At 46.0% G+C, this 26,074-nt stretch overlaps 1 protein-coding gene across 2 annotated transcripts in view; it reads left to right on the forward strand.

Annotated features, from left to right (window-relative positions):
* SNX2 (sorting nexin 2) overlaps positions 1-26,074 on the forward strand; it is a 392,895-nt gene that overhangs the window by 170,267 nt on the left and 196,554 nt on the right. For both annotated transcript variants that reach the window (XR_015309306.1, XM_086961080.1), the window contains exons 4-6: positions 13,552-13,618; positions 13,940-13,983; positions 14,070-14,211. Coding sequence is in view for 1 of the 2 variants with exons in the window: in XM_086961080.1 (XP_086817206.1) it covers positions 13,552-13,618; positions 13,940-13,983; positions 14,070-14,211 (253 nt within the window). In the remaining variant the exon portion in view is untranslated. The remainder of the gene's footprint in view (positions 1-13,551; positions 13,619-13,939; positions 13,984-14,069; positions 14,212-26,074) is intronic.

Below are 26,074 nucleotides of genomic sequence, written 5' to 3' on the forward strand. Positions count from 1 at the left end.
TTCACGACAATATCATAATTAGATAATCCCTTGAAGTTTGAAGCTAGACTAGTGAGCAAAGATGCTTGGTCTTAGCAGACTTGGAAACTTGTTTTGTCTTGGTTGTAGTAGGGACTCCCGATTAGAGGATTTGTGTCCGGTTCCTCCGATTGGAACTCCAACATATGAGTTATATATAAAGCACGGAGTAGGTCCTATCACGTATAACGAAGTGTGGATAAAATATACCCGCAAGGATGGTGTTTTAAAATGGCCCCAATATGGTAGTTTTGACTCAGAAGTATTAGACAACCTCGAGGTCAAATTGTTCAAGAAGAAAGCCCGGCCGGCGATGTTTGACTCTTTTCGCTTATGGCGCAAAGAAGCCAAACAGAAAGAAATAAAATTAGCAAAGAAAAATAGACGAGGTATGTCAATGGTGCAAGCGGCCGTTGCATACAGGGATAATGAGGAAGAACAAGAAAGTGAACGAATGCTTAGGAGCAAGAAACTAGCAGTAGATAAATGCTACCCGATGTTACCACACGAGGGACAAGATTCAAAGGGAACATCCGAGAAAGATCCATTAATGTCCCATTTATTGAATTCACCACCCCCATATACATCGAGTATTGTTGGACCCCCGAAGCGTATTGTTATACCGCGCCCCGGCGCACGAAATGCAGCTCTTGCACAAACACTAGCTCCTCTTCAGCTGGTTCCTACTTCTCCGGCGCAGCCTTCTCAAAGGCCGCCGCCTTTACTACATACCCCATCTACTTCTCCTACAACTTTGCCTACCGCTCCACCTGTTTATCCTGATACTACTTCTGCTACTGCTTCCACTTCCTCTGCTATTGCCTCGACTTCCTCTTTACATCAGCCTGTCTTTTCTGGCGCATCTGCCTCGCCGCAAGCTTCTCCTTCTGTCAGACAGAGAGTGGCAAGTACTGTCACTGGTCTATTCTCACCCTTCTTTGGGTCGCCTAAAACGACCCCTAAAACGGGACGTAGACAGCTGCGTAGTCAACTACCCGACTACGAGGAAAGAGAAGTGCTAAATGAGTTAGCACGCAAATGGGTTACTGACACTGCTAAATATGATGTTCAGTCCGTTATGGAAGTTTTCCGTCAGTGGGATGCGCCCACTCAGAGATACGTATTTGAAGAGATGTGTGTATATCTTTGTGAAGATTTGGAGACAAACGATCCCAAGCGCAAAATGCAGGAGTTATTCCGCATGCGTTTTAAGTTCTATGAAGGTATGATTGTAGGTGCCGATGTTGAAAAAGCGATAGATTTATTGTTATCCTATAGGAGTAAGGGAAATGTCTCTAGATCATTGTATGAAGATGACGTGTCAGATAGGAAAAAGGCGCGACAGTACCCCATGAGAGAGGTTCCTCCAGTATGGAGGGAAGGTGATGCGAATGTAAATCCACCAATTCTGCTGCATTTTCAGCGTGTATGGGTACATGTCCCCTGGAAAAGATCTGAAGTTTTAGCACTCAAACAGACACTACCTGATCCACGTAAAAACCCAGCTGGGTATTACAAGGAATTATCACAGACTGCCAGCTCATGTATAATGAATTTAGCAGATGTAGACATGCTGTTTGGGAATGTTGTTCCGCAACCTTTATGGAGTAAAATTCGTCATACAGATCATGATCAAGAACTAGGTGACTCATGGGCTAACATTACTGCTACCGATACTAGACAAGTCGGTGGTTTTAAACCCGAGCCTTTAATAGCAGAACTTCCCGGTAGGATTATCGCGTACATGAAAACGTTAATGCCTGAATTACGTGTAAATTGGGACAAGCTATCTGCATGCAAGCAGAAGAAAGATGAGAATGTGTCTGACTTTTTCACGAGATTTGAGGAGACCTTCGTCGACCATAGTGGTCAGGATATGGCTACTGAGGGTGGCCAAAGATTGTTTGTAGACAAATTTGTACATAATCTGCTTCCTGAACTGTGCAATAAATTGAAAGATTCAGAGAGTGCTTGGGCTGTTTCCACGTCAGCGCAGATTTTAGCCACAGCCCAGTACTACGAAAATAGACGCAAAGACGAGCTAGATAAGGCAGACAAAAAGACTAAAGAGTTAAAAACTAAAGTTCTTCTCCAGCAAGCCTATCCGCCTCGCACTCCTAGTCAGCCCAATTATCAGCAACCACAGCAGTATTCGAGAAACTCGCAAGGAAACGAGTTTTCCCATCAGCGTTCTCCGTATGGCCCGAATCAATGTGCCTATTGTAAAGAAGAGGGTCATTTCAAAAGTAATTGTCCAGCTCTTGCGCGACGTTTAAACGGTGTTTCGGGCACAAGAGGTAGAGGTGTTCAACAGGCTCCTAGAGGTAGGGGCCGTGGAAATTTCTCCCAGAATACCACTTCTTTTCCGCCTCAAAATTCCACGAATAGCTTTGACCAACAGAATAATGCGTCTTCCAGGTCAGCTCAGTACTATGCAGATGACTATTACGCAGAAAACGAGAATGAGGGTAATAATTGCTAGGACAGCCATGGACAAAGAGAGGGAGTTGTTTCAGTTCCAGTAGATCAGAATGGACCTTATGTCGAGGTGATTACATCCGGAGTGTCGGAGCCATTTCTGCTGGATACTGGTGCTACAAAAAGTTCTATTGTGCACTCAAAACTTCCTGGCGCACCTTTGTCTGGCGAAATGAATGTTTCAGTAGGTTTTTCTGGCGCCCCTGTTAGAAACCCGATCTCCAGTCCCATGCCCCTTTCTGTTGGCCCATGCGAATTAGAAGCACCTCTCATTCTTACAACAGGTTGTGGCGAAAACTTGTTAGGTTTGGATTTGTTAAAGAGATTATATGCAACTTTGTACTGCTCCCCTTCGGGAGTACAGCTTACCGTAGGAAGAAAAGTTATTTCTCCAATGTATTTGGCAAAGGAGAATATTCCAACCGAATTGTCATCTCTTCCGGATGAACTTTGGGCGAATGGTTCTAATGATGTAGGTCGTTTGGAGATAGCACCGTATGTCATAACATTGAAAGCTAATGTTAGGTTACCACGCATTCCCCAATATAGAATATCAAACGAATGTGAAAAGGCTTTGTTAGCGATCGTTTACGATCTGATCGAGAAAGATATCATCGAAGAGACAACAGGCAACATTTGTAACAGTCCTGTTTTGCCTGTTTTAAAGCGTACCGATCCTTCACAGCCCCCTGTGTACCGATTTGTGATTGATCTCAGGGAAGTGAATAAGATCGTTGTACCACAGTTTCCAGTCGTCCCCGACATTACTGCCTTATTGACAATGGTTCCAGCTTCAGCCAATTGGTTTTCAGTGATTGACCTGAAGAACGCTTTCTTCAGCATCCCGATTGCCGAGGAGAGCAGAGATATCTTTGGCTTCAATTTAGGAGGACGAAGCTTCCGCTTTAAACGCGCTCCTCAGGGCTACTGTGAAACTCCATCAATATTCAGTCAGGCTCTGAAAACACAACTAGACACGATTGTTCTGCAGGATGGTGCAACTTTAATTCAGTATGTGGACGATCTGCTGATCGCTGCAGACACCGAAGAAGTTTGCAAACAAGCGACATTGTCAGTGTTACATCATTTATGTGACATGAAGCACAAAGTCTCGCTTTCCAAATTACAATTTTGTCGACAAGAAGTAACCTACTTAGGTCACATCTTATCGAAGGAGGGAAGGAGACTGACCCCGGAAAGAATACAGGCAATTGCAGAACTGAGTGTCCCAAGGACACAAAGAGAAGTGCGTGCCTTCTTGGGCATTACATCGTACTGTTGACAATGGATACCGAACTTCTCACTATTGGCCAAACCTTTGCTGGCATTAATGCGTAAAGACACACCCAATCCTTTGCCTTGGTCTGAAGATTGTCAGGCGAGTTTCCATGAGTTGCGTGAGGCATTATGTTCGGCTCCTGTGTTGGGTAACCCCGACTACAGCAAGCCTTTTACATTATATGTACATGAGAAGGAAGGTTGCGCATTATCAGTCTTGACGCAACACTTTGGGGACAAACAACGCCCATGTGTGTATTTCTCTGCGACTCTAGATCCTGTAGCTAAGGCATTACCAAGTTGCTTGAGGGCCACTGCTGCAGCAGCTGTCTGTATTCGACAGTCTGCTGGGTTAGTCATGAATAATACTCTGATCGTTATGGTCCCACACGCAGTAGATATCCTACTAAACAGGACGAAAACACAACATCTAACTAGTGCTCGACTATCCAGCTATGAATTGACACTGTTAGCAAGTCACATTCACGTAAAGAGGTGTGATACACTCAACCCTGCTACGTTATTACCCATTCCAGCAGAGACAGATGAGGTTGAAAAACATGATTGCTGCTTTAGGACAGAGGAAGAGAAAAAAGGGAGAGTAGACTTGCAGGACACTCCCCTCCCTGAATGTAATGATAATTTATGGGTTGATGGTTCATGTTTCAAGTTGCCAAATGGTGATACGACTGCAGCATATGTTGTGACAAAATTACACACGATTGTAGAGACAGCTCGCATCCCCCACAATTCCGCGCAAGCAGCAGAGTTAGTCGCACTCACAAGAGCGTGTGTGTTGGCGAAAGGAAAACGAGTGAATGTGTATACTGATAGCCAGTACGCCTTTGGCGTAGCCCACAGTTTTGGAAGATTGTGGCGTGAACGTGGGTTCCTGACGTCACATGGTGCAAAAATTCAACACGGCCAGCTAGTACACGACCTTCTTGAGTCACTGACCTTGCCCCTACAAGTTGCAATTGTGAAATGCAGTGCACACAGAAAGATTCAAGATGATGTTGGTCGAGGGAATGCATTTGCCGATGAGGTCGCGAAAGAGACTGCAAGGAACACAATGAGTCGGATGTATGTTGTAGGTCTGCTAGATGGACCCCTGATGTGGGTATGTGTGAGGACACCATCGAAAGCGTGAAATCTATACAAGCTGATGCTACTGAGAAAGAGGTGAATGAATGGAGAGAAAGCAAGGGTAGATTAGATGCGAATGGTTGTTGGGTCGAACTGTCAGAACATCAGCGATGGATGTTACCTAACGCCTATGTGCTCGCAGTGGTGACGATGGCCCATGGAGTGGCGCACATCAGTGTGAAAGGAATATGTAAGCTGTTGGCCCCAGTATGGCAGAATAGTGGTATCCCAAAATGTGCAGAGAATCTGGTCAGAAACTGTATGGTGTGTTTGAAGCACAATCCCGGTAGGGGGACCCCAACCCCAGTTGGTCATTTTGCGCCTCCAATGTAGCCGTTCGAGGTCTTGCAGCTCGATTTCATTCACATGGAGAGGTGCAATAACCTGAAATATGTCCTTGTTGTCGTTTACGCTTTCTCCAGGTGGGTAGAAGCGTACCCCCTTAAGGACAACACTGCATTGTCAACTGCCAAAGCCCTTGTCAAAGAATTCTTCCCTCGATTTGGCATGCCTAGGATTGTCTGGAGTGATAATGGAAGTGAATTCGTGGGACGAGTGATGAAGAGAGTGTGTGAGTGTCTAAGCATCCACCAGAAATTCCATGCTGCAAATCACCCCCAATCGGCAGGATTGGTAGAGTGCTACAATGGCACGTTAAAATTGAAACTGGCCAAGATCCAAGCCAGCACAGGTCTCAAGTGGCCAGACGCCCTGCCTTTAGCACTCCTGTCTACCAGGATGATTGTCCATTCCAGATTAGGACTTAGCCCACACGAGATCGTGTTCGGGCGCCCAGCAAATATATGGGGAGTACCGAGGCCCAGAAAGCTCAGTGAGATAGAGTACCCTGCACTGTTTGACTATTTGCACGAATTGACAACTAAACTGCATGCTTTACATCAACAGGTCCACAGCTCCTCTCCACCGGCGTCTGACGATCCAGGCCACGCCATCGAACCTGGCTCCTGGATCCTAGTTCGGAACTTCAGGCGAACAAAGAACGAGGAGCCTCGCTGGACCGGACCTTTCCAGGTCTTGCTATCTACCCGCTCTGCAGTACGTGTCCACGGGAAAAAACACTGGGTGCACGGCGCCCATTGCAAAAGGGTCCCGCTGCCCCTTCCATATGACCGGTGGGTCCAGCAAGGAGTCGCTGACTCCGAGACAGAGTTCATACCTCGCTTTGTCCCCTTCAGCGATGCACGATTAAAAGGAACTGGTACCGACAAAGAGAGTGATTGTATTTTGCAAGGATCTGTGCCACCGTCAATGCAGTTGGACACTACAGAACCTGAAACATTGTTTGAAGATCACACCGTACCTGGGAAAGAACAATATAATCTGAGGTCAAGACCAAGGAACTGACATAATCAAATTAGTGCGATTTTCCCTTTTTCCCATGAACTATTTTTGATTTCACAGCTCTCTCGCCCAGGGAACTAGCTCATTTTTGATTTTCGAACCGCCATCCGGTTCTGCTGCTAGGGCCGCGGTTGAAGTCTGAGGAGTACAGCCGGGGACGCCTAGGTCAACGGTTCTGGTCAGTCTGAGGGAATTACCCCGTACTGGACAGAGCGCACATCTTGGCAGAAGCAACCTCCCACCGCGGGCAGCAACCAGAGGATGGAGTTTCCGAGGGTAGAGAGACCTGCTAGACACATGAACTTTAACAAGAAAATATGCACTGTAATGGCTAGAGGGAGATTCCTGATAATATGTATTTTGATGATATGTAGCATAACGATGTTCTTGATTGGTTATACTTTATTCACGTTTCAAGTCACCTTTGTAAACAACACTCAGCCCACACCTCCTCCAACTGTTTCTTTACACTCCTTTCACCCTCTTCCTGAACACGAGTCTGCCAGAAGACTAGAGTTTGTAAATAACTCCTTCATCCAGCTCCTACACCAGCACCAGTCTATAATGAACACATCGAATTGTTGGATCTGTGGACTCATGCCGCACACGACAGATAAGGGCATTCCATACTTCATCCTGCCATTCAGTTATTATGGTTCTCTGTGGGCTTTCCAGACCATGTTCCTGTTCGCCCTAGAACCATACCCGCCCCGTTCCACAGAGAGCGATTCCAGCAACAAGGCACTAGTGGTAGGAATAAGAAATATGAGTAGGGATGTTGACACGTATCAAACGATTCCTAAAGATGAACTCACTCCCTACAGCCGTTGGAATGTGACTAAATACGGGATCTCTTTGAATAAAAGCCAGAAAACAAAGAAATCATCCCCAGTCTGGATAGTGCCCCACCGAGGTCACTTATGTGTGCAAGGTATTGGCAGGGATCCCAAAGCACAGTTGGGGAAGGGCGTATGCACGGAAACATATGTGTTTGCCTCCCGAACTTCCCCTCCATTCTTGGCGGCTAAAGGCACCTATTTCGTCTGCCATGACAAAGCCTATACATGGTTGCCCCCTGACTTCTCGGGCACATGCTTTATCTCGTTTCTGCTGCCACCCACCTACACGGCCGGGGCAGATTACCATCGGACAAGGACAGTTAGGGGTGTCGTGAGTCAAGACGGCACTGCGGGTCAAGAGTTTGGAGACTTCGCAAAGGGTTTTCTGCAATTTTGGGGGCCTATGGTGAACAGCAGGAACATTCGACAATTGACGAGGATAGTTGAGTCCGCCGTGACTGAAACGGCCGGTGCCTTTAGCAACTTGACAGCTGAGCTTCAGTCGGATCGACTTATGACCCTTCAGAACAGGGTTGCCCTAGATGTCATACTTGCCGACCGTGGTGGTGTATGTAGAGTGATCCAATCTAGTTGCTGCATTTTCATCCCTGACAATGCTCCGACAGTGTACCAGGCCATCTCCAAATTACACAAAATCTCTGATTCCCTTCACGTGGAGAAAGGGGATTGGTCCCGGTTAGGGTGGCTGTGGGAGCTGATCTCTGCCTGGGGATGGAAAACTCTGATCTTCATCGGGATGATCTTAGCCGTTCTGTTTATGTTCTGCCTGTTTGTACAGTGCGCTCCTGCAATATGTGGCCTCTGCGCTACTTCATGTGTAAGGAAGCCTGTATCAAGGGACGAATTGAGCAACAGAATGATGCTACAGCAACATCTCCATGAGTTCATCAATACAGATTTGGACTCAGATTAGCATGAGTTATTGCCTAATATGAGGGCAAAAGGAGAGTCTGTGGTACTGAAATTCCGGACCCTGCTGTTCCACCGGTATCGAGGTCCAAACACTCGTATCACAAAATATCGTCGTACCATGACGAATTTGGTATCAACGGACCGGTGATGATTAGGACATTATCCATATGCATTTGCGTCATGATTGAGTGATGCTAACACCCTTAAATCGTGGTTTCCGTTCCGAACCCTCAGACTCCATTTTGTAAACGGCATCCATCTTATGACTTGCCCTCATATAGTCAATCGATTAAGGCCGAGTTTGATCTGAAAGGACACGTCCACCGTAGCTGACTTCCCCATGACCTGGCCGAGCTGACTCCACTGCCTCCAGCCGAACCTGTTGGGGCAGCTCCTCGCCCAGTGGCCGAGTAAGATATCATCAAGGCTCAACATGCCATAAACTATTCACTACATACAGACCATGATTTCCATACACATACACCTGTCCATGATTCTTGTTTATGACCAGTTTTACGATGGGAGGGTGCCCGACCTTATTGGTGTTTCATCGATATCTGATGGGAATTCTGGGCCTGGCGGGGTAATCCATCACGATCCGGACATCTAAAATATGTGCTGACCAGCATGACTTCGCTCTTTGTATTATTGTAGAAATATGTGTATAACCATATCATAAACTCAAGAATTCTTGCCCGCAGCTGTTATTTCTGTATATAAGTAGAAGGCTGGTTCTGTAAAAACGAACAGTCTCCTGAGAACTTACAGCCCGTGCTGTTGTAATTCTAGGACACATGTTACTTGGTTGCAACCAATAAACCTCGATCTCTGACTTCAACTAGAAGACTCTGTGTTTCTGTAGTCCAGAACAGGGAGAACCCAGAGGTCTTCGGGTGTGGTCCCCTGGCACCACCGGGTCTCTAAAAACCCGGCACCTCAAAGAACAGACTAAACCATTGACTGTGTGAAGACCCCAGTGATGCAACATTTTCTTCATAAGGTCACTCTACCCCAATCTGCACCCATTCCAATCTACACCACTCTAATGTACCTCACTCCACCCCATCTCAGCCATGCTGAACAGCAACTATACTGGTGTACAACATGGCTAAAACACATGCACAAAGCCAAAAGCTCTTGCCAAAGCGAGACCTTTTGGCCTTGCTTTTTTTTTAACACTACTTTCCCTGAAGTTCAGTGTGCTTTCTGGCCCCTCTGGGGTAGGCGTGTTGGGGTAGACCCACAATTGCACACCAAGGGGGGTAGAAAGACTATTAGGAGCTTGGAGGGGAGGCTGCTGCTGACAGTGGTAGTCTAGTAAGGTGGACTCATGCTCAGGGGCGGTCGGTGCTTGAGCACCACTCAAAGTGATCTGACTGTTTTCACTTTCACAGTTTATGATGCAAACATGGCATACTGATAGTAGTCAATAACAACAACAAAAGCCTTGGTCTCAATCTGCTGAATCCAACGCCCGAGAGATTCACAATCCAGGGTACGTTGATGTAACCTCCCCATCACAGGATGGGTTGAGCTGTTAAAGGCGGAGGTCATTTCATGTAGTGACTGGGGGTGCCCAGTGTACCTATAGTTTTCCAAGCTCCCTTTCTTTATTTATATTTGCCATGTAAGAGGTCCCTCTTTTGCCTAAACTTCTTATTACATTTTGTCATGTTAATATGTTAATATTAGTATTTTTTAGCCTTTTCCTACCTCATCTCTACTGATTCTAAACACTGTAAATAAGAGATTTTACTATTCCTCATTTTAATCTTCCCTCTTTTCACTTGTAATGTGATCTGATACTCATTGAAGGCAGGGGAAACCCGTGGGAGCTCCATTGAGTCCAGATAGTGAGATTGGTCTTGGTCTATTAAGGGGTCTGCTGTGTAAAGGGAGCTATAAAATTCACGAAAGGCACCTGCTTCCCCCCTTCACTATGGTGTGTAGTGCCAAATTGATCAACTATTTGTTTGATGTATTCTTTTACCTGTTTCGCTCCAAGCTGACGTGCCAGCAGGGGGCCTACTTTTGTTGTTCCCATCGTACCCTCGAGCCTGGAGCTGTAGAATAGTTTTTTACGCTTGGTTGGTATATATTGCCTGGAGCTTCCCCTTTAGTGCTGTGACTGTCCGCATGGTTAGTACGGACGGGGCATCCTTGTGTGGTTTTTTTTTTCACGTCCCTCAGCTCCCACTCTAGCAACAGCCGCTCTGTGGTCTATTGCTTCTTTAAAGTGGTGCATTTGCCCCTTATAAACGCCTTAAAGGTGTCCCAGATGGTCAAAGGGGAGGTGCCTTTGGGGTCATTGTTCAAGAAGAAGTCTTTAATCGACTTCCTAAAGTAGTTGTGGGGAAGTCTATCTCTTCTGAGAACGTTGGGGAAGTGCCACCTTGAGAGATTAGAGCCCAAAGCCGGTCAGTTGATCAAGATTTCCAGAGGGGCGTGATCCGTATTGGGTGCAGTTGAGCCCTTGTAATCGTCTGGCGGAGCTCTTGGCTGATGATATGATCGATCCTTGAGTATGATCTGTGGGAGTGGGAGAAGGAGTAATTATGCATAGTGGGATTGAGAGCCCTCCAGGTATCTATCGGTCCCATGCGTTGTAGCGAGGCGAGTCTTGCTAAAGACTCACGCCGCTGGCCTGGGTGGGTAGTGTCTACAGTAGGGTCCCATATGAGATTCAAATCCCCCATTAAGATTATATCCCCGGATGCAAAGCTTTACATCGTAGATAGGAATATGAGGAGACTCTCCGATTGTCCGGAATTGGGTGCATAGAACGTTGATATAGTGCATGGGCGCCCCACCAAAACCCCCCTACCATAAGAAATCTCCCCAGTTTGTCTGTTTTGATGTCATGGGACTGGAAGTGAATCAATGCATGGGAAAGGAGAGCTACCTCATTCTGTTTGGCATTGGCCGAAGACCTAAATATTAGTGGGTAAGTTTTGTGTCTCAGACGGAGATCCTCACCTTTCCTCAGGTGAGTCGCCTGTAACGCAGCAATGCGAACAGGAGGATCCCCTAAGAATTTCCAGAGGCACTGTCGCTTGTTAGGGGAATTAAGACCCCTTACATTCCATAACATACATTTATCTGACATTTATAGAAATGTGGGGAAAATCTCTTCCGGGTCGGACGACCCTCCAGCCCATTAGACCCCCCTTACGCCCCCCCCCCCCCAAAATCTGGTCACTCAAACCACATATTAGGGGCCACACAGTTGAAAACAAAACAGTACAACATAATAACATAATGTACACAGAAACTTTGAACTGGGAAATCTCAAAGACGGTGGAAAGCCCTCACTCTTGGTGACTCCAGGAGTCCCGCAGGAATACTTATTTGGACATCGGATGTTTGGTGGTGTACTGCATCCAGCGCTAGAGTGAGCAAGAGGAAACACTAGGCTACAAAACAAAGAGGCCCCTTCACTATCGATTGTTACAACCCTGTGCTCTCAGGCCCTGGGAGGCCACACTGCGATTTGGCATCTGTCTATAGGTGATAGCCCTAAGTCTTTAGAGGAATAGGTAGGTTGGGTCTCTGAGGCAAAGAGTCGAGGATTAAAAGCTCCTACAACTCTCAGTGCTCCTCTTGGGAGTCTGCCAGGGGCCCAGTGAGCGCCACCCCGCTGCTTGTTCCGTGCGTTCCCCTCCCGAAGTCGCTGCTTGTTGCGGTGAAGCTGCTACCTTTGCGGTGGAGCTTCTACCTTTGTAAAGTGGTGTGGTTTGTTGCCGAATGAGAAGGCGATGCCAAACAGGTAGGTCCATCTGTATTTGGTTTGTCTGTCCCTCAATGCCATTGTAATTGGTCAAAATTGTTGCCTGCGTGCTAACGTCGCTTGGGCTAACAATGCATGGGCCACATCCTGGAAGAGTGAGCATGTGGCACACTGAAAAGTGCCTGTGTCGCTACTACTGGCTTTTAGTTGGACACATTTCTTAGTTTTAAAAGCTAAATTTAGCCAGGATGTCTCTTCGGTGTTGGTTACCTCCCTGGCGCTGTGGGCCTACCCTGTGAACTTGCTCCAGCTGAACCTCCATCCCGTCGTCTCCTAGTACGCTGGAGAAGAGAACCGCCATAAATGCTTCCAGGTCTGGACCCTCGCGTCCCTCCTCCAGGCCCCTCACTCTTATGTTATCTTTGCGGGAGCGGTTTTCTAAATCTTCGCATCTGAGCAGTACTGCGTGTAGTTGGGAGTTTAGGTTGGCAGCACATTCTTCCAGTGGCTTCATATGCCCTTCAAGATCTTGACACTTCGATTCCAGGTCTACGGTGCAGGTTCCCACGGAGTCCATGTCTGCCTAAAGCGGCCACAAGCTTCGATCCAACCTCCACCCGAAATGTGTCAATGTCTGTTTTAATTTGTACCCTGAGTTCCTCCTTAAAGTCCCTCAGTGTCTCCAAGAGGTCTTCTCTGGTGAGCACCATCCCGCCTACCACGTGGCTCTCTCCTTCTTTCTCCAATCAGGACTCAGTTGGGGCAAAGTAGCTGGAGACTCTCTGTTGTTTTGAGTCTTCTTTGGTGGCATATGGGTGAGGGCCGCGATCAGCGCGCCGCCGCCTCCAGCCGGTGCAGGAGCTTGGCTAGGGTGTTGTAGTCTGGGATAGGATGGGCTGTCCATGCTCGGTCAGGGGTTCTTGCCTCAGAGGGGTCGCAGATCAGGATAGTGCCAACGTCCCCCAATGTGTTGCTCATTCGCTTCCTGCTTATAGTGATGGCAAAGCGTCTTTCAAATTTTCGCCTCCTTTGGGCTCTCGTTCCTCATGTCTGTGGATTCTGCCACAGGCTAGGACCTGTTGTGTCTTTTAAGGCCTTCTGGGTGCCATCCTAGGGCAAAGCAGTGTCTGATGTAACCAGAGGGGCTCCCCCCAGGCTTCTGTCCTTGGGCCCAGCGGTGAATCTGTGGAGTGTGCCCAGGAAGTCTCTATCCCTCGCAGCTCAAAGAGCGCACTCCCACCTGGGTCTTTGCTGCCACGTCGTGTCTTCTGTCCTCTTGGTCGTATTGATCAGAGGAGTCCCGCCAGCCTGCCTGGGTGGTGTCCCGTCAAGCCTCCTCCTCGGTCATCCGCTAACAAACAAGACCACTAAACAAAACATTTTTTTTTTTTAGCTTCTGCAATTCCTGTTCAAGATTGCTGTCTCTAACAATTTAAAGGCTTCTTGTTGCTATAGTAGAATGCAGATGATAATGTATTTGCCTGAGTTGTCCGTGGCACAGAATGTGTCCTCTTCATAGTGGAAGAATGATGATGACACATGTCAATTGCAGAATTCACTGTCTAGAGATGAGAAAACAATTTACTGTATCAGATGATATCCTGTTGGTTTATTTAAAGAGAAAACTGAATACTGCTCCTTTTTAGAAAAGGATGACTATTCTGTTAGTGTTTTTTGTAATGTCCGTTTTTTATTGTAAGAGTTTTTTTCATTTTGTTTTTTATTTGAATATTATGGCACAGTTACTGACATTATAAACCTTTATTCCAGATTGAAGAGGAGGCAAATGGAGACCTTTTTGATATTGAGATTGGCGTCTCTGATCCAGAGAAAGTTGGTGAGCCTGACCCCTCTTTATTTATTTTTGTATCTTATGTAAAAGCCTGTGGACAACATCTTAATGTATATGTTGTGATTTTTAGAAATCTACATTTTTATCGATCATCATTGTCACCTCCTAAATAATGAGCATACAAAGTATTGCAATCTGACATTTTTGTTCACATTTCGAATTTACTTGAACTTACATGTACGCATTCTTCTTTCTAATCTTCTCTAATCTGTGGATAAGTAGTCTTTTTGCTGACATCCGATCCTGACCTAAAGTGTTTTTTTTACATTCATATGTGCTAATTCATTAAATGTAATCTTTTTTTAGGAGATGGCATGAATGCTTTCATGGCTTACAAAGTAACAACAAAGGTATTTAATCAACATTTATATTCCTATTTTTATTCATTATAAGTATTTTAACTATTTGAGGAAAATGATACAAGTTTTTTTTGCAGACTTCTCTGTCCATGTTTAACAAGAAGGAATTCTGTGTAAAAAGAAGATTCAGCGATTTTCTTGGATTGCATAGTAAATTAGCAGGAAAATACATGCATATTGGTTACATTGTGCCTCCAGCTCCAGAAAAAAGTATTGTGGGTAAGAGTTGATACACACGAGTTATGCGCTGATTGACTGTTTCTTTGTGTTCTTGTTTTTCAATTCAGAGTAAACATATGTTCGAGGCATGTGGGCTGCTGAATTCATATCTGTGCATAGATCGCCGCCTAGTGTTGAGTCCGGATGATTGCACATTGTTGTCCTGGAAGAGTCTTCGAAGTATCACGAGATAGGTGGCTCCTTCCCTTGGACTACAGTGCGCATGGGCATCCTCTCCATCCTTAGATTGTTTTTTTCCGCCATTGGGTTTGGATGTACTTTCGTGACTCAAGTTCGGAATCAATATAAAACTTTTTCACAAGGCCTTGGAACCAGGCTCAAGGACAGTTGAAAGACCTAGTGTTGGTGACCGGTCGTGCATACAACTCTCTGCATTGGTGGAACACAAAACCTTTGCAGGGGACGACCGTTCCAGGAGCCAGTACCACAAATAGTGCTGACGACGGACGCATCTCTCCAGGGCTGGGGAGCGCATGTCCTCCATTACACAGTGCAGGGACTATGGACGACGCAGCAAAAGAAAATGCACATCAACCTGCTGGAACTGATGGCAATCTTCATGGCAATGAAGGCGTTCAAAGTGCTTTTGTGCAACAAAGTCGTGCTGATCCGGACGGACAAGTGACTGCCATGTACTACATCCAGAAGCAGGGAGGGACACACTCTCCACAATTGTCACACCTGGCTCAAAGCATGTGGAAGTGGGCCATTCAAAGAAACATGTTCCTCATGGCAGAACACCTCCCAGGCAAGGACAACCAGATGGCGGATCTGCTCAGCAGGCACCGCCACCAGATGCACGAGTGGGAGATACATCTCTCAGTGCTACAACCGTATTTCCAGCAGTGGGGTCATCCGGAGATAGACCTGTTCGCCACAAAGGAAAATGCAAAATGCCAAACTTTCGCCGCCAGGTTCCCACACCCGCAGTCTCAGGGCAATGCGATATGAATGAACTGGTCAGGCAGATTTGCGTACACTTTCCCCCCCCAACACCACTCATACCGCTAGTGGCACGCAAACTGCGACAGCACTCAATGACACTCATCCTAGTTGCTCCAACATGGGCAAGGCAGGCATGGTACACCACGTTCCTAGAACTTTCCGTGGTGCCTCATCAACGACTGCGACTCACACCCAGTCTCCTCACTCAGAGCCATGGAGACATTCAGCACCCAGATCCGCAACAGTTGAGCCTTGCAATATGGCTCCTGAGGTCATAGTTTGGCTACCTGAACCTGCCCCCTGACTGTATGAATATTATCAAGGAGGCAAGAAGACCTACCACCAGGGCATGCTATGAGGCGAAGTGGAAGCGATTTGTCATTTATTGTAACAATAATGACATAAATCCGCTGGATGCATCAACTCAAAACATTATATGTTATTTATTACATCTACACAGATGCAATCTGGCATATAGTTCCATACGGATACATTTAGCTGCAATAGCAGCTTATCTTCAGAACAGGCAGCACCTTTCCCTTTTCAAAGTGCCAGCCATTAAAGCTTTTATGGAGGGACTCAAACGAGTGATTCCTCCTAGACACCCGCCTTCACCTGTCTGGAATCTGAACGTAGTTCTAACCAGACTGATGGGACCACCTTTTGAACCTCTACGCTCTTGTGAGATACAATTTCTGACATGGAAAGTGGCCTTTCTAGTAGCGAACACATCGCTAAGGAGAGTTAGTGAGCTTCAAGCCCTAACTATTCAAGAGCCTTTCATACAGATTCATGCTAATAGGGTAGTGCTACGTACCAACCCTAAATTTATGCCTAAGGTGGTATCACAGTTCCACATTAACCAGACGATAGAACTGCCAGTATTCTTCCCAAATCCAGTTTCAGTGGCAGACAGAGCTCTGAACACACTAGATGTTAAAAGAGCCCTCCTGTATTACATAGACGGGACAAAGGATTTCAGAAAGACTAAGCAACTGTTTGTTGCCTTTTCACCACAGCACAAAGCCAACCCCATTTCCAAATCCGGTATAGCCAGATGGATTGTTAAGTGCATACAGATTTGTTATCAAAAAGCTAAACACACATTAACCGTTCCCCCAAGAGCGCATTCAACACGCAAGTTAGGGGCATCCATGCCTTTCCTAGGTAACATTCCTCTAGCGGATCTATGTAGAGCAGCCACATGGTCCACCATACATACATTTACCAAACACTACAGCGTGGATGTACACTCCAAACAGCAAGCTGCTGTAGGACAGGCTGTTCTCATGACTCTTTTTCAGACTGCTGCAGCTGGCACGGGCAACCACCGCTAAGGGGGAGACTGCTATTTATTCTATGCACAGATAGAAATTCAGCAGCCCACATGCCTCGAACGGAATATGCTACTTACCAGTATGCATCTGTTCTTGGCATGTAGGGCTGCTGACATTCATATCGCCCGCCCTCCTCCCCGGTGCCTGTCGCAGCTGTAGCACTCAGAATTAATCTCAAGCATGGACATCACTTACTGTATCATACTCCATCTCTGCCACAATGGCGAAAAACAATCTAAGGATGGAGAGGATGCCCATGCGCACTGTAGTCCAGGGGAGGAGCCACCTATCTCGTGATACTTCGAAGACTCTTCCAGGACAACAATGTGCAATCATCCGGACCCAACACTAGGCGGCGATCTATGCACAGATATGAATGTCAGCAGCCCTACATGCCAAGAACAGATGCATACTGGTAAGTAGCATATTCGTTAACATTTTTATTTTCTGAATTTAACGCCTCCGGTTGTTTGGTAAATTGTAATGCGGACTGTTAAAATTCAAGCTACCCAGCAATGGTCAGGGACTGTATCATATTCAGTTGACAGTGATGTCTGGTATAACCAAAGAGAATCATATATAAAGAAAATGGAATATTTAAGCAATTTAAAATTTTCCCCTTTATGCTTTTGTTTGAAAGTACCATATCATTCGAGCTGCTGATGTATTTTCTTCCTTTATTTTAATAGGAAATGTCTGCTAATTGCATTCTCAAAGAATACAAAGTTGTCTGTGTGTGCAGTAGCCTTAATGATATTTCACCTTCCTTTCTTATGCTTTATCATCCACACTTTCAATGAGTGACTGAGGATATTTACAATGTATACAAGGACAGTCTTGGGCAGTGTACAAGATAGCTAAACACCCTAGTATTTAGCTTCTCACTTTTATAGTGAGAACTCATTATATGTATTATTTGTTTTGGCATAAGAGCAATTTAACTCTTCAGGGAAAAAATATTGAATCCATTTAGCATTGCTTTGGTAGGCATACACAGTATGTTTTTCATTCTACCTCCACCGTCACAGTGCATTACACTGCAGAACAAATTCAGCTTCATGTTGCCCTCCGATACCTCCACTGTCTCACCTCCTGTAGTGACCGAAAATTGAGGGGAATAATACTGGGGACAGAGCTGGTAGTGTGTTTTTTTACCCTCAAATGATGGTCCATCTTTTCAGTATTTACGTTTTAATGTGTACCTCCTCTCCTTTACACTCCTTGTATTGTAGAACTACAGTAGACCATATGGTTACTTTTTCTAGAAAATCCTTTTTAGAACCTGATCCAAAAGGAAAAATGCCCTCTCTCGAGTTAAAAAAAAGAAAAAAAAACAATTCGGATGTAAAGATCTTCCAATTTTGTAGCTCCATAGATGGTCGCCGATAATTTAAAGAAACCCATATTAGTCCTCCAGTGGCCCAATTGTGATATCAGCAACTCTGTCTTAATATAACAGGACCCTGTGGGGATGGTACTGTGTTTGGTTTTGTACCTTGGTTGAGCGTGGAGTGGAATGGTGGCAGGAGCTGGCGCAAATGCTTCTCTGTGGTGTGACCTAGCAAACTATGGTATGTGCCTCCTCTCCCTGCTGTTTTTTCTTTTCCACTACAAACGTTGATCCTCTCTGAAGGAATGTCTAATGGAAAGCGAACATTGTGTTAATAATCATGTTGCAGGAGACACAACACATCGTCTTACTACTAACATATATTTATGTTCGAGGCATATGGGCTGCAGATGGTACATTATGAATAGATCGCCATCTGGTGTTGGGCTCGGATGATTGCACTTTGTTTTTCTCTTGGAGAGTCTTTTGTATCTTGGTGACTCCTCCTCTGGTTGGTAGTGCGCATGGGCATCGGCTCCATCCTTAGATTGTTTTTTTCCGCCATCGGGTTCGGATGAGGATTGAGACGCTCCAGATCGACTTCGAAAAGAAGTGACTTATCGGCGCGTATTCCCTTTCCAATTCGACGGTATTGTTATCGAACGCGTTTCATTTCCATTCCGGCGCGTTTCGACTTCAACATCGAAGAAAAAACTTTGATCTACGTCGACGAACAGGAGGCCTTTCTCGACGCAGTCAATCCCGAAGTCCATGGAAAGGACTCCATTCAAGAAATGTCCAACGTGTGGTGCTAAGTTCCCACACAAGGACCTACACGAGGTGTGCAACCTCTGCCTATCGCCTGAGCACGAATCCAGGGACTGCGAAGCCTGCGCAGCATTCTCCTCCAAGTCGACGATTAGAAATCGTCGAGCTCGAAGACACGAGGTTTCCAGAATGCAGTCGGAGGCGATCCCGGAGCTGTTCGGAGACGAGCAACTTGAGGAAGAAGAGGATCATGAGGATCAGTCGGGGTCGGAAGGGGACCAGTCGGATGTCGAAGAACTCGACGTGCAACAAACCGTGAGTGACGACGTCCCCTTACCAAAAAACCGACCCCGTGTGGTAACGACCCCGCCTTCGAGCCCGGTCAAACCGCAGAAAAAAGTTTCCGACGCCCCGCCTTCGGGCCTGGCAACGAAACTGAAACCAAAACACTCGGCCTCCCACCATGTCGGATCCGAGAAACGGTCGACATCGACTTAGACACCGAAGCTTCATGCAAGGGAAAGCTCGGCATCGAAACATTCCATGTCGAAACAGAAACATGATTCGACGTCGAAGACTCACTCGACACCGAGGAAGTCGGAATCGAGTAAACACTCGGTGCCGAAAACAACAAACATTTCCAAAGGACGGTCGTTCCTAGAACCGATTCCACAAGTGATAATAACAGCAGACGCATCGCTCTCCGGATGGGGAGCGCATATGGTCAAATACACAGTGCAGGGGAAGTGGAGTGTGCAGCAAAAGAAACTGCACATCAACTACCTGGAACTATTAGCAGTATTTCTAGCACTAAAAGCTTTCCAAATGCACATAACAAACAAGGCAGCCCTGATCAGAACAGACAACATGACTGCAATGTATTATATTCAAAAACAGGGGGGGACACACTCTCTCCAACTATCCAAACTAGCACAGGACATTTGGAGATGGGCCATTCCTCAAAAGATCTATCTGTTAGCAGAACACCTACCAGGAGTTCAAAATCAGATAGCAGACATCCTAAGCAGACAGTTAGAACAAGTACACGAATGGGAGCTGCACGACCAAATACTGCAGCCATTCTTCCAAAGATGGGGGCAACCAGAGATAGATCTGTTTGACAATCATCAGAACGCAAAATGCCAAAGCGTCGCATCCAGGTACCCACACCAACGGTCCCGGGACAATGCACTATGGATAAATTGGTCCAACAGATTTGCTTATGCTTTCCCCCCCTCTCCCACTAATTCCGTTAGTGGTTCGGAAACTGCAGCAGCACTCAATGACAATGATACCAGTGGCACCCACGTGGGCAAGACAGCCGTGGTTCACCACGCTACTACAACTCTCACAGGTGCCACATCAAAAGCTAAGATTAATACCCATGCATCTTACACAGAACCATGGAGAAATAATGCACCCAGATCCCAAACAATTGAACCTAGCGATCTGGCTCCTGAGGTCATAGAGTTTGGATATTTAGATTTACCACCAGAATGTATGGAAATCATTAAACAAGCAAGACGTCCTACCACCAGAGCATGCTATGCAGCAAAGTGGAAGAGGTTTGCTATACACTGTAACAGTAAGCACATCAACCCTCTGGACGCATCCACTAAACAGATCATTTGCTATTTACTACACTTGCAGCAATGTAACTTAGCATACACCTCTATCAGAGTTCATCTCGCAGCTATAGCGGCGTACCTACAAAACAGGCAACATCTTTCCCTGTTTTAAGTACCAGCAATTAAAGCTTTCATGGAGGGACTCAAAAGAGTCATTCCACCAAGTCGACCACCTTCCCCAGTCTGGAATCTCAACATAGTACTTACCAGACTAATGGGGCCACCTTTTGAACCTATGCATAGGTGTGAAATACAATTCCTCACATGGAAGGTGGCCTTCCTCATAGCTATCACGTCACTTAGAAGAGTAAGTGAGTTGCAGGCTTTTACGATTCAAGAACCATTCATGCAGTTACACCAAAATAAAGTGGTTCTTAGAACAAACCCAAAATTCCTACCAAAGGTAATTTCTGCATTCCACATCAATCAGTCAGTGGAATTACCGGTTTTCTTTCCAAAACCACAAACAGTAGCGGAAAGGGCCCTACATACATTGGATGTCAGAAGGGCAATATTGTACTATATAGAAAGAACACAAACTTTCAGAAAGACGAAACAGCTATTTGTTGCGTTTTCTCCTACACATAAGGGCAATCCCATCTCTAAAGCGGGCATTGCCAGATGGATTGTAAAATGTATTCAAATATGCTACTTAAAAGCAAAGAGAACATTAACTGTTCCTCCTAGAGCTCACTCTACACGTAAACTAGGAGCATCTATGGCATTTTTGGGAAACATTCCACTAGATGACATATGCAAAGCAGCTACCTGGGTTACACCGCACACCTTCACAAAGCACTATTGTGTAGATGTGCACACAACACAACAAGCTAGAGTGGGACAAGCTGTATTAAAGACTTTATTTCAGACAGTTGCAACAGACACGGGCGACCACCGCTAGGGAGAGAACTGCTGTGTAGTCTATTCGTAATGTACCATCTGCAGCCCATATGCCTCGAACGGAATATGCTACTTACCAGTATGCATCTGTTCTTGGCATAGAGGGCTGCAGAGTGATACATGCCCTCCCAGCCTCCCCGGAAACCTGTGTCTGTTCCAACATTATCTTATTTAGATACACTTACATGGGCATTCCTATCTGTATTCTATCATACTACTCCATCTAAACCTACTATGGCAAAACAATCTAAGGATGGAGCCGATGCCCATGCGCACTACCAACCAGAGGAGGAGTCACCAAGATACAAAAGACTCTCCAAGAGAAAAACAAAGTGCAATCATCCGCGCCCAACACCAGATGGCGATCTATTCATAATGTACCACTCTGCAGCCCTCTATGCCAAGAACAGATGCATACTGGTAAGTAGCATATTCCATCTATTTTCCTATTTGAGCATCGACTCCATGTTAGATTGTTTTTTTTCGGCCATCAGGTTTGGACATGTACTATTGGGAATCTGAGTTCAACGCATTCCTCACACACTTGTTCAGGCCCAACTGGTCAATTAAATTCCAAGACTCGTCTGTGCTGCTCATTGACTTTTTCCTGAAGACTGACTACGATCAACTGTTGACCTTAAGGGTCTCTGGCCCTCTTCCTCGTGGTGTGCCCCTTGCTGTTGATGACTTAGTTGATGACTTCTTTGCGGATAATGCACACAGGGTGATGAAACGCTAGCACTTCCAGAACTTCACCCAGTGCCATGTGAAGTTTCCTTAGACCGACCAACACAAGGCTTATAACTTGCGAGGCCTGCCTTAACTTCCACTCAAAGAAAAGTGTTCAGTATCGATGGGAGGGAAGGTGGGCACATCAGCGGATGCAGCAGAAAGTTTCCAACGACGTCCCCGAGATCTTAAGGGAACATTCTCCGCCTGTCAAGAAGACACTATTTCTGGTATCTCGCACCAACAGCTGTTACATAGCCCAGAGGTGACCTTCTCTTTTGACTCTGACCATGAGGAAAAAAGACCAGGAGGCTCCTCTCACCTCTACACCTCCAATCCCTGGACAGAGACCTCAGCAAGACCCTTGTGTATGGTTGGCACCAATACACACACCAGACTGAAAAAAACATGCCTCCAGTTGGGGCAGAGCACCGTCCCTGAGGAGATCGGGGATCGTGTGCATCAACTAAAACAGCTTCCTGACCATTCACCATCCTCCGGGCTACGTTGACCATAAACCTTGAAGCATGCTACACTCCCATCTGCCCACGCCGACCCCTCAAGTCTAGTTGAACCTGAAAATATTTCACAGACCACCCAGGCCAAAGACCCTCCCGATACCGGCTTTTCAGTTACTTTCGGCGCTGAAAACACAATTGGCGTAAAAAAAATCCTGAAGATTCTATTGGCGCTGAGTCCCTCTTAAACGGTGGCCTCCAATTACTTGGAACAGCCCATCCTCCAGCTGTTTCAGGAGGAGCTGGATGGGATGCAGAAACGTATGATCATCCACCCCAGATGGGGAAGATCTTCAAAAAACTGCTTCCCAAGCGACTTTGCCTCTGAAGAGAAAACTGATCTTCAAGGAAGAGTTTGCTTCAGAGCCTCCGCTAGCTCCCAAGCCTCAAAGATTCTTGTACAGGGGCACCCCCCCCTCACAGTTGTGCCTCTATTCTTCCTTTTCCATCCCCGCCATATCCTTCATAGGGCTCCCCTTACTCTTTTCACATGGAAAGCAGCCTTTTCCAACCACAGATCCTTATGATGCACCATTCAGTCCAGTGCTCACCGATGACCGTGGGACGACGGTTGTCGATCCCTTGGAAAATTCTTACCTGGATGACTATCTGGCAAGGGATACAAAGGGTGGTCACCTTACAAAAGGTGCATATGAATGTCCTTTGTGAGGAAGATGACTTCTTAATACTTAGACATTGTCAAGGTCAGAGAGGATGGTCCAGTTCCTCCTGATGCTGAAAGTCAGCCACAGACCTCTTGAGGGAACCCTTCTAGGCAAGGGTAGTAATGCCTCTGGTGCAGAATAAATATAAGCCCTTAACTACCAACCTAGCCTACATCAGGGGCCCGGTCCGTCCCAGTTGCCTTGTGATGCATACCCAGCGCAAGTGTGCTAATGCTCAGTCCACAGGCTAAATAACAAGGAGAGCAAAAAGCTGAATGCTGCTGGGAAGAAGTTTTTTAGCTTCGGGAAGTGCTGTCATGCTCAGACTACTCGTCCAAGGCTCCCTGCAGCCGTCCCTTATCATGGAGTCCCGCGCTATAATTGTATTGAAGACTTCAGATTGAGGTTGATTGGACGTTACTGTTATCCACCTATGAAAGCTCTTAACATACACTTTTTGCCCTGACGGAGTTCATTTCCATGAAAGAAACGTGTTGGCTGATGTCTATTTTCTATTGATTTGGATCTATTTTGAATAAATACAATATCATCAAAGTTACTGATCGTGCTTCATTATTGAATACTACGATATCCTGGTAGTGCACCGCTCCATTGCTTTACTGATGCTGCTGGGAAGAAGTTGGCGGTAGGATCCATCCTCCACTGGAGTATAACTAACTCTGTAGGTCTTGTCTCCCAATATGATCAGGCGCAATAGGATGAGATGCAGGAGTTAGTGATGCATCTCCCAGAAGAGTTCAACAAAATGGGGTAGAATTTAGTGGTCGAAGGAAAGACCCCTTCCAATGCCACTATCTGCTGTGCCTTAGAAGCTGCTTATCGAGGGATCAATACCTATGTCCTCATAAGACGCCATGTGTGGACCCGCATCTCTGGGTTTAAAACCAAAGCTCAACATGCCCTTCGATAGTGAACATCTCGTCAGTCCGCAGGTTGAGCACATGCTGGAAAAGGTTATTAAGGACACTGACACCATCAAAGCCACAGGGGCCCTTCAGACCTCATGCCCTCATGGCTCCTTACCGGGCCACCAATATAGGACCGGTTCCAAAACCACCTCCCTGGACCCTCCCACCCGCCCAGAGGCAGCAGCCGTCCTTTCCTCGTCCGACACAGATAATGAGTGCCTACCAGGGCAACAACAGGGCACCCGGATACACGAACGCGAAACGCGGCTCAGCAGGCACCGAACGAGGGGTTTTTAACAGGAGCCATACGGCCCTGTGGTTATCATGATCACATTAACGATACTAGTGGGAAGAGGACACAGTGCGAGAAGTCCAGGTTTTAGCCGATAGAATATCTCTAAGCAAATTAATCTTATTAACAACCTTATATAGGGTAAGACAAATTTTAAAAGGATTACATCCACTATATAAAGAAGATACGAATATAAAAATAAACAATTGTGGAGAACAAGAACGTTTTTGAATAGTTCCGAAGATAACCTGAGGTTGATATGAACCAAAGGGAGACAGTGAGTTGAATGTGAACAACAGAAGAAAAGATCTAATAATAGGATTGACTAACTGACTATCCAATCAAGAGAACGCACATTGAAGACAAAGTGGAAGGAACTTATGATCTGTCCTGAAGATGGTGGGAGTAAACATTTTGCCCCGTCGAAACACGTCGACGTTACACAAGTTGTTAAATCTGAGACAGGACAATTAACATAGTAACAAATTGGTGATTCATGTTTTGTCACTAGTCAGTTACAGGTTAACTTGCAAAAGGCATATGGTTATTGCCTGGTAATAGCTTTTCCATCCGTCCAACATAGTATTTTAGTGGTTCATCATTTTCTGTTATGAGTAGACATTGTTTGATGTCTTTTTAATATATGATTCTTGTTTTAGAACGAACTTGTGTTTTTATTATATATTATTTTTTAAGAAATAAACTTTTGTACAATCTACATAGATTACCTTTTTGGAGTTGTTCCAGAGTATGAATGCTGAGTGTTTGGAATAAGTAATTGATTCTTCCATTAGTCCAGAGGGTAAAATATTTTTACTAATGCAATTGGATGAGATGCAGGAGTTAGTGATGCATCTCCAAGAAGAGTTCAACAAAATGGGGTAGAATTTAGTGGTCGAAGGAAAGACCCCTTCCAATGCCACTATCTGCTGTGCCTTAGAAGCTGCAGAGACTGCTTATCGAGGGATCAATACCTATGTCCTCATAAGACGCCATGTGTGGCTCCGCATCTCTAGGTTTAAACCCAAAGCTCAACCTGCTCTTCGATAGTGAACATCACTTCAGTCCGCAGGTTGAGCACATGCTAGAAAAGATTAATAAGGACACTGACACCATCAAAGCCACAGGGGCCCTTCAGACCTCATGCCCTCGGGGCTCCTTACGGGGCCACCAGTATAAGACCGATTCCAAAACCACCTCCCCGGACCCTCCCACCCTACCAGAGGCAGCAGCCGTCCTTTCCTCGTCCGACACAGATAATGAGTGCCTACAAGGGCAACAACAGGGCCAGGGGCAAAGGAGGTTCTGGCAAAGGAGCCTTGCCTGTTAAACATTGATTCCCCTGCCTCCTCCTCGATCACACTACACCTGTGTGGAGCAAGCTGCAGGATTTCTTTCTTCGTTGACAGGAAATCATTTCAGACAAATGGGTCTTGGTCATGTCTAGAACTTCTGACACCCTCTTCGAATTGTCTTACTCACAACCATACTTTTAGCAGAGAACATCTTAGCCTCCTGGCAGAAGAGGTTCAAACACTCCAATAAAAAAACAGTGCCAGGGGATACAGTACTGGCAAAGGGGTTCACTCCCTCTGCTTCCTCATCACCAAGGACGACAGGTCTCTCGGGTATATCTTGGATTTTAAGCCCCTGACTCAGTAAATCCTCAATGAAAACTTCCATATTGTAACGCTACAGGATGTCATCCCTCTGCTTCAATAATGCGACTACATGGCAACATTAGATCTCATGGATGCCTACTATCACATCCCAATTCATCTCGCCCACTCGTTCTACCTCT

The sequence above is a fragment of the Lissotriton vulgaris genome, chromosome 3_1 (genome assembly GCF_964263255.1).
Source record: "Lissotriton vulgaris chromosome 3_1, aLisVul1.2, whole genome shotgun sequence".
In the NCBI taxonomy this organism is placed as follows: Eukaryota; Metazoa; Chordata; class Amphibia; order Caudata; family Salamandridae; genus Lissotriton; species Lissotriton vulgaris.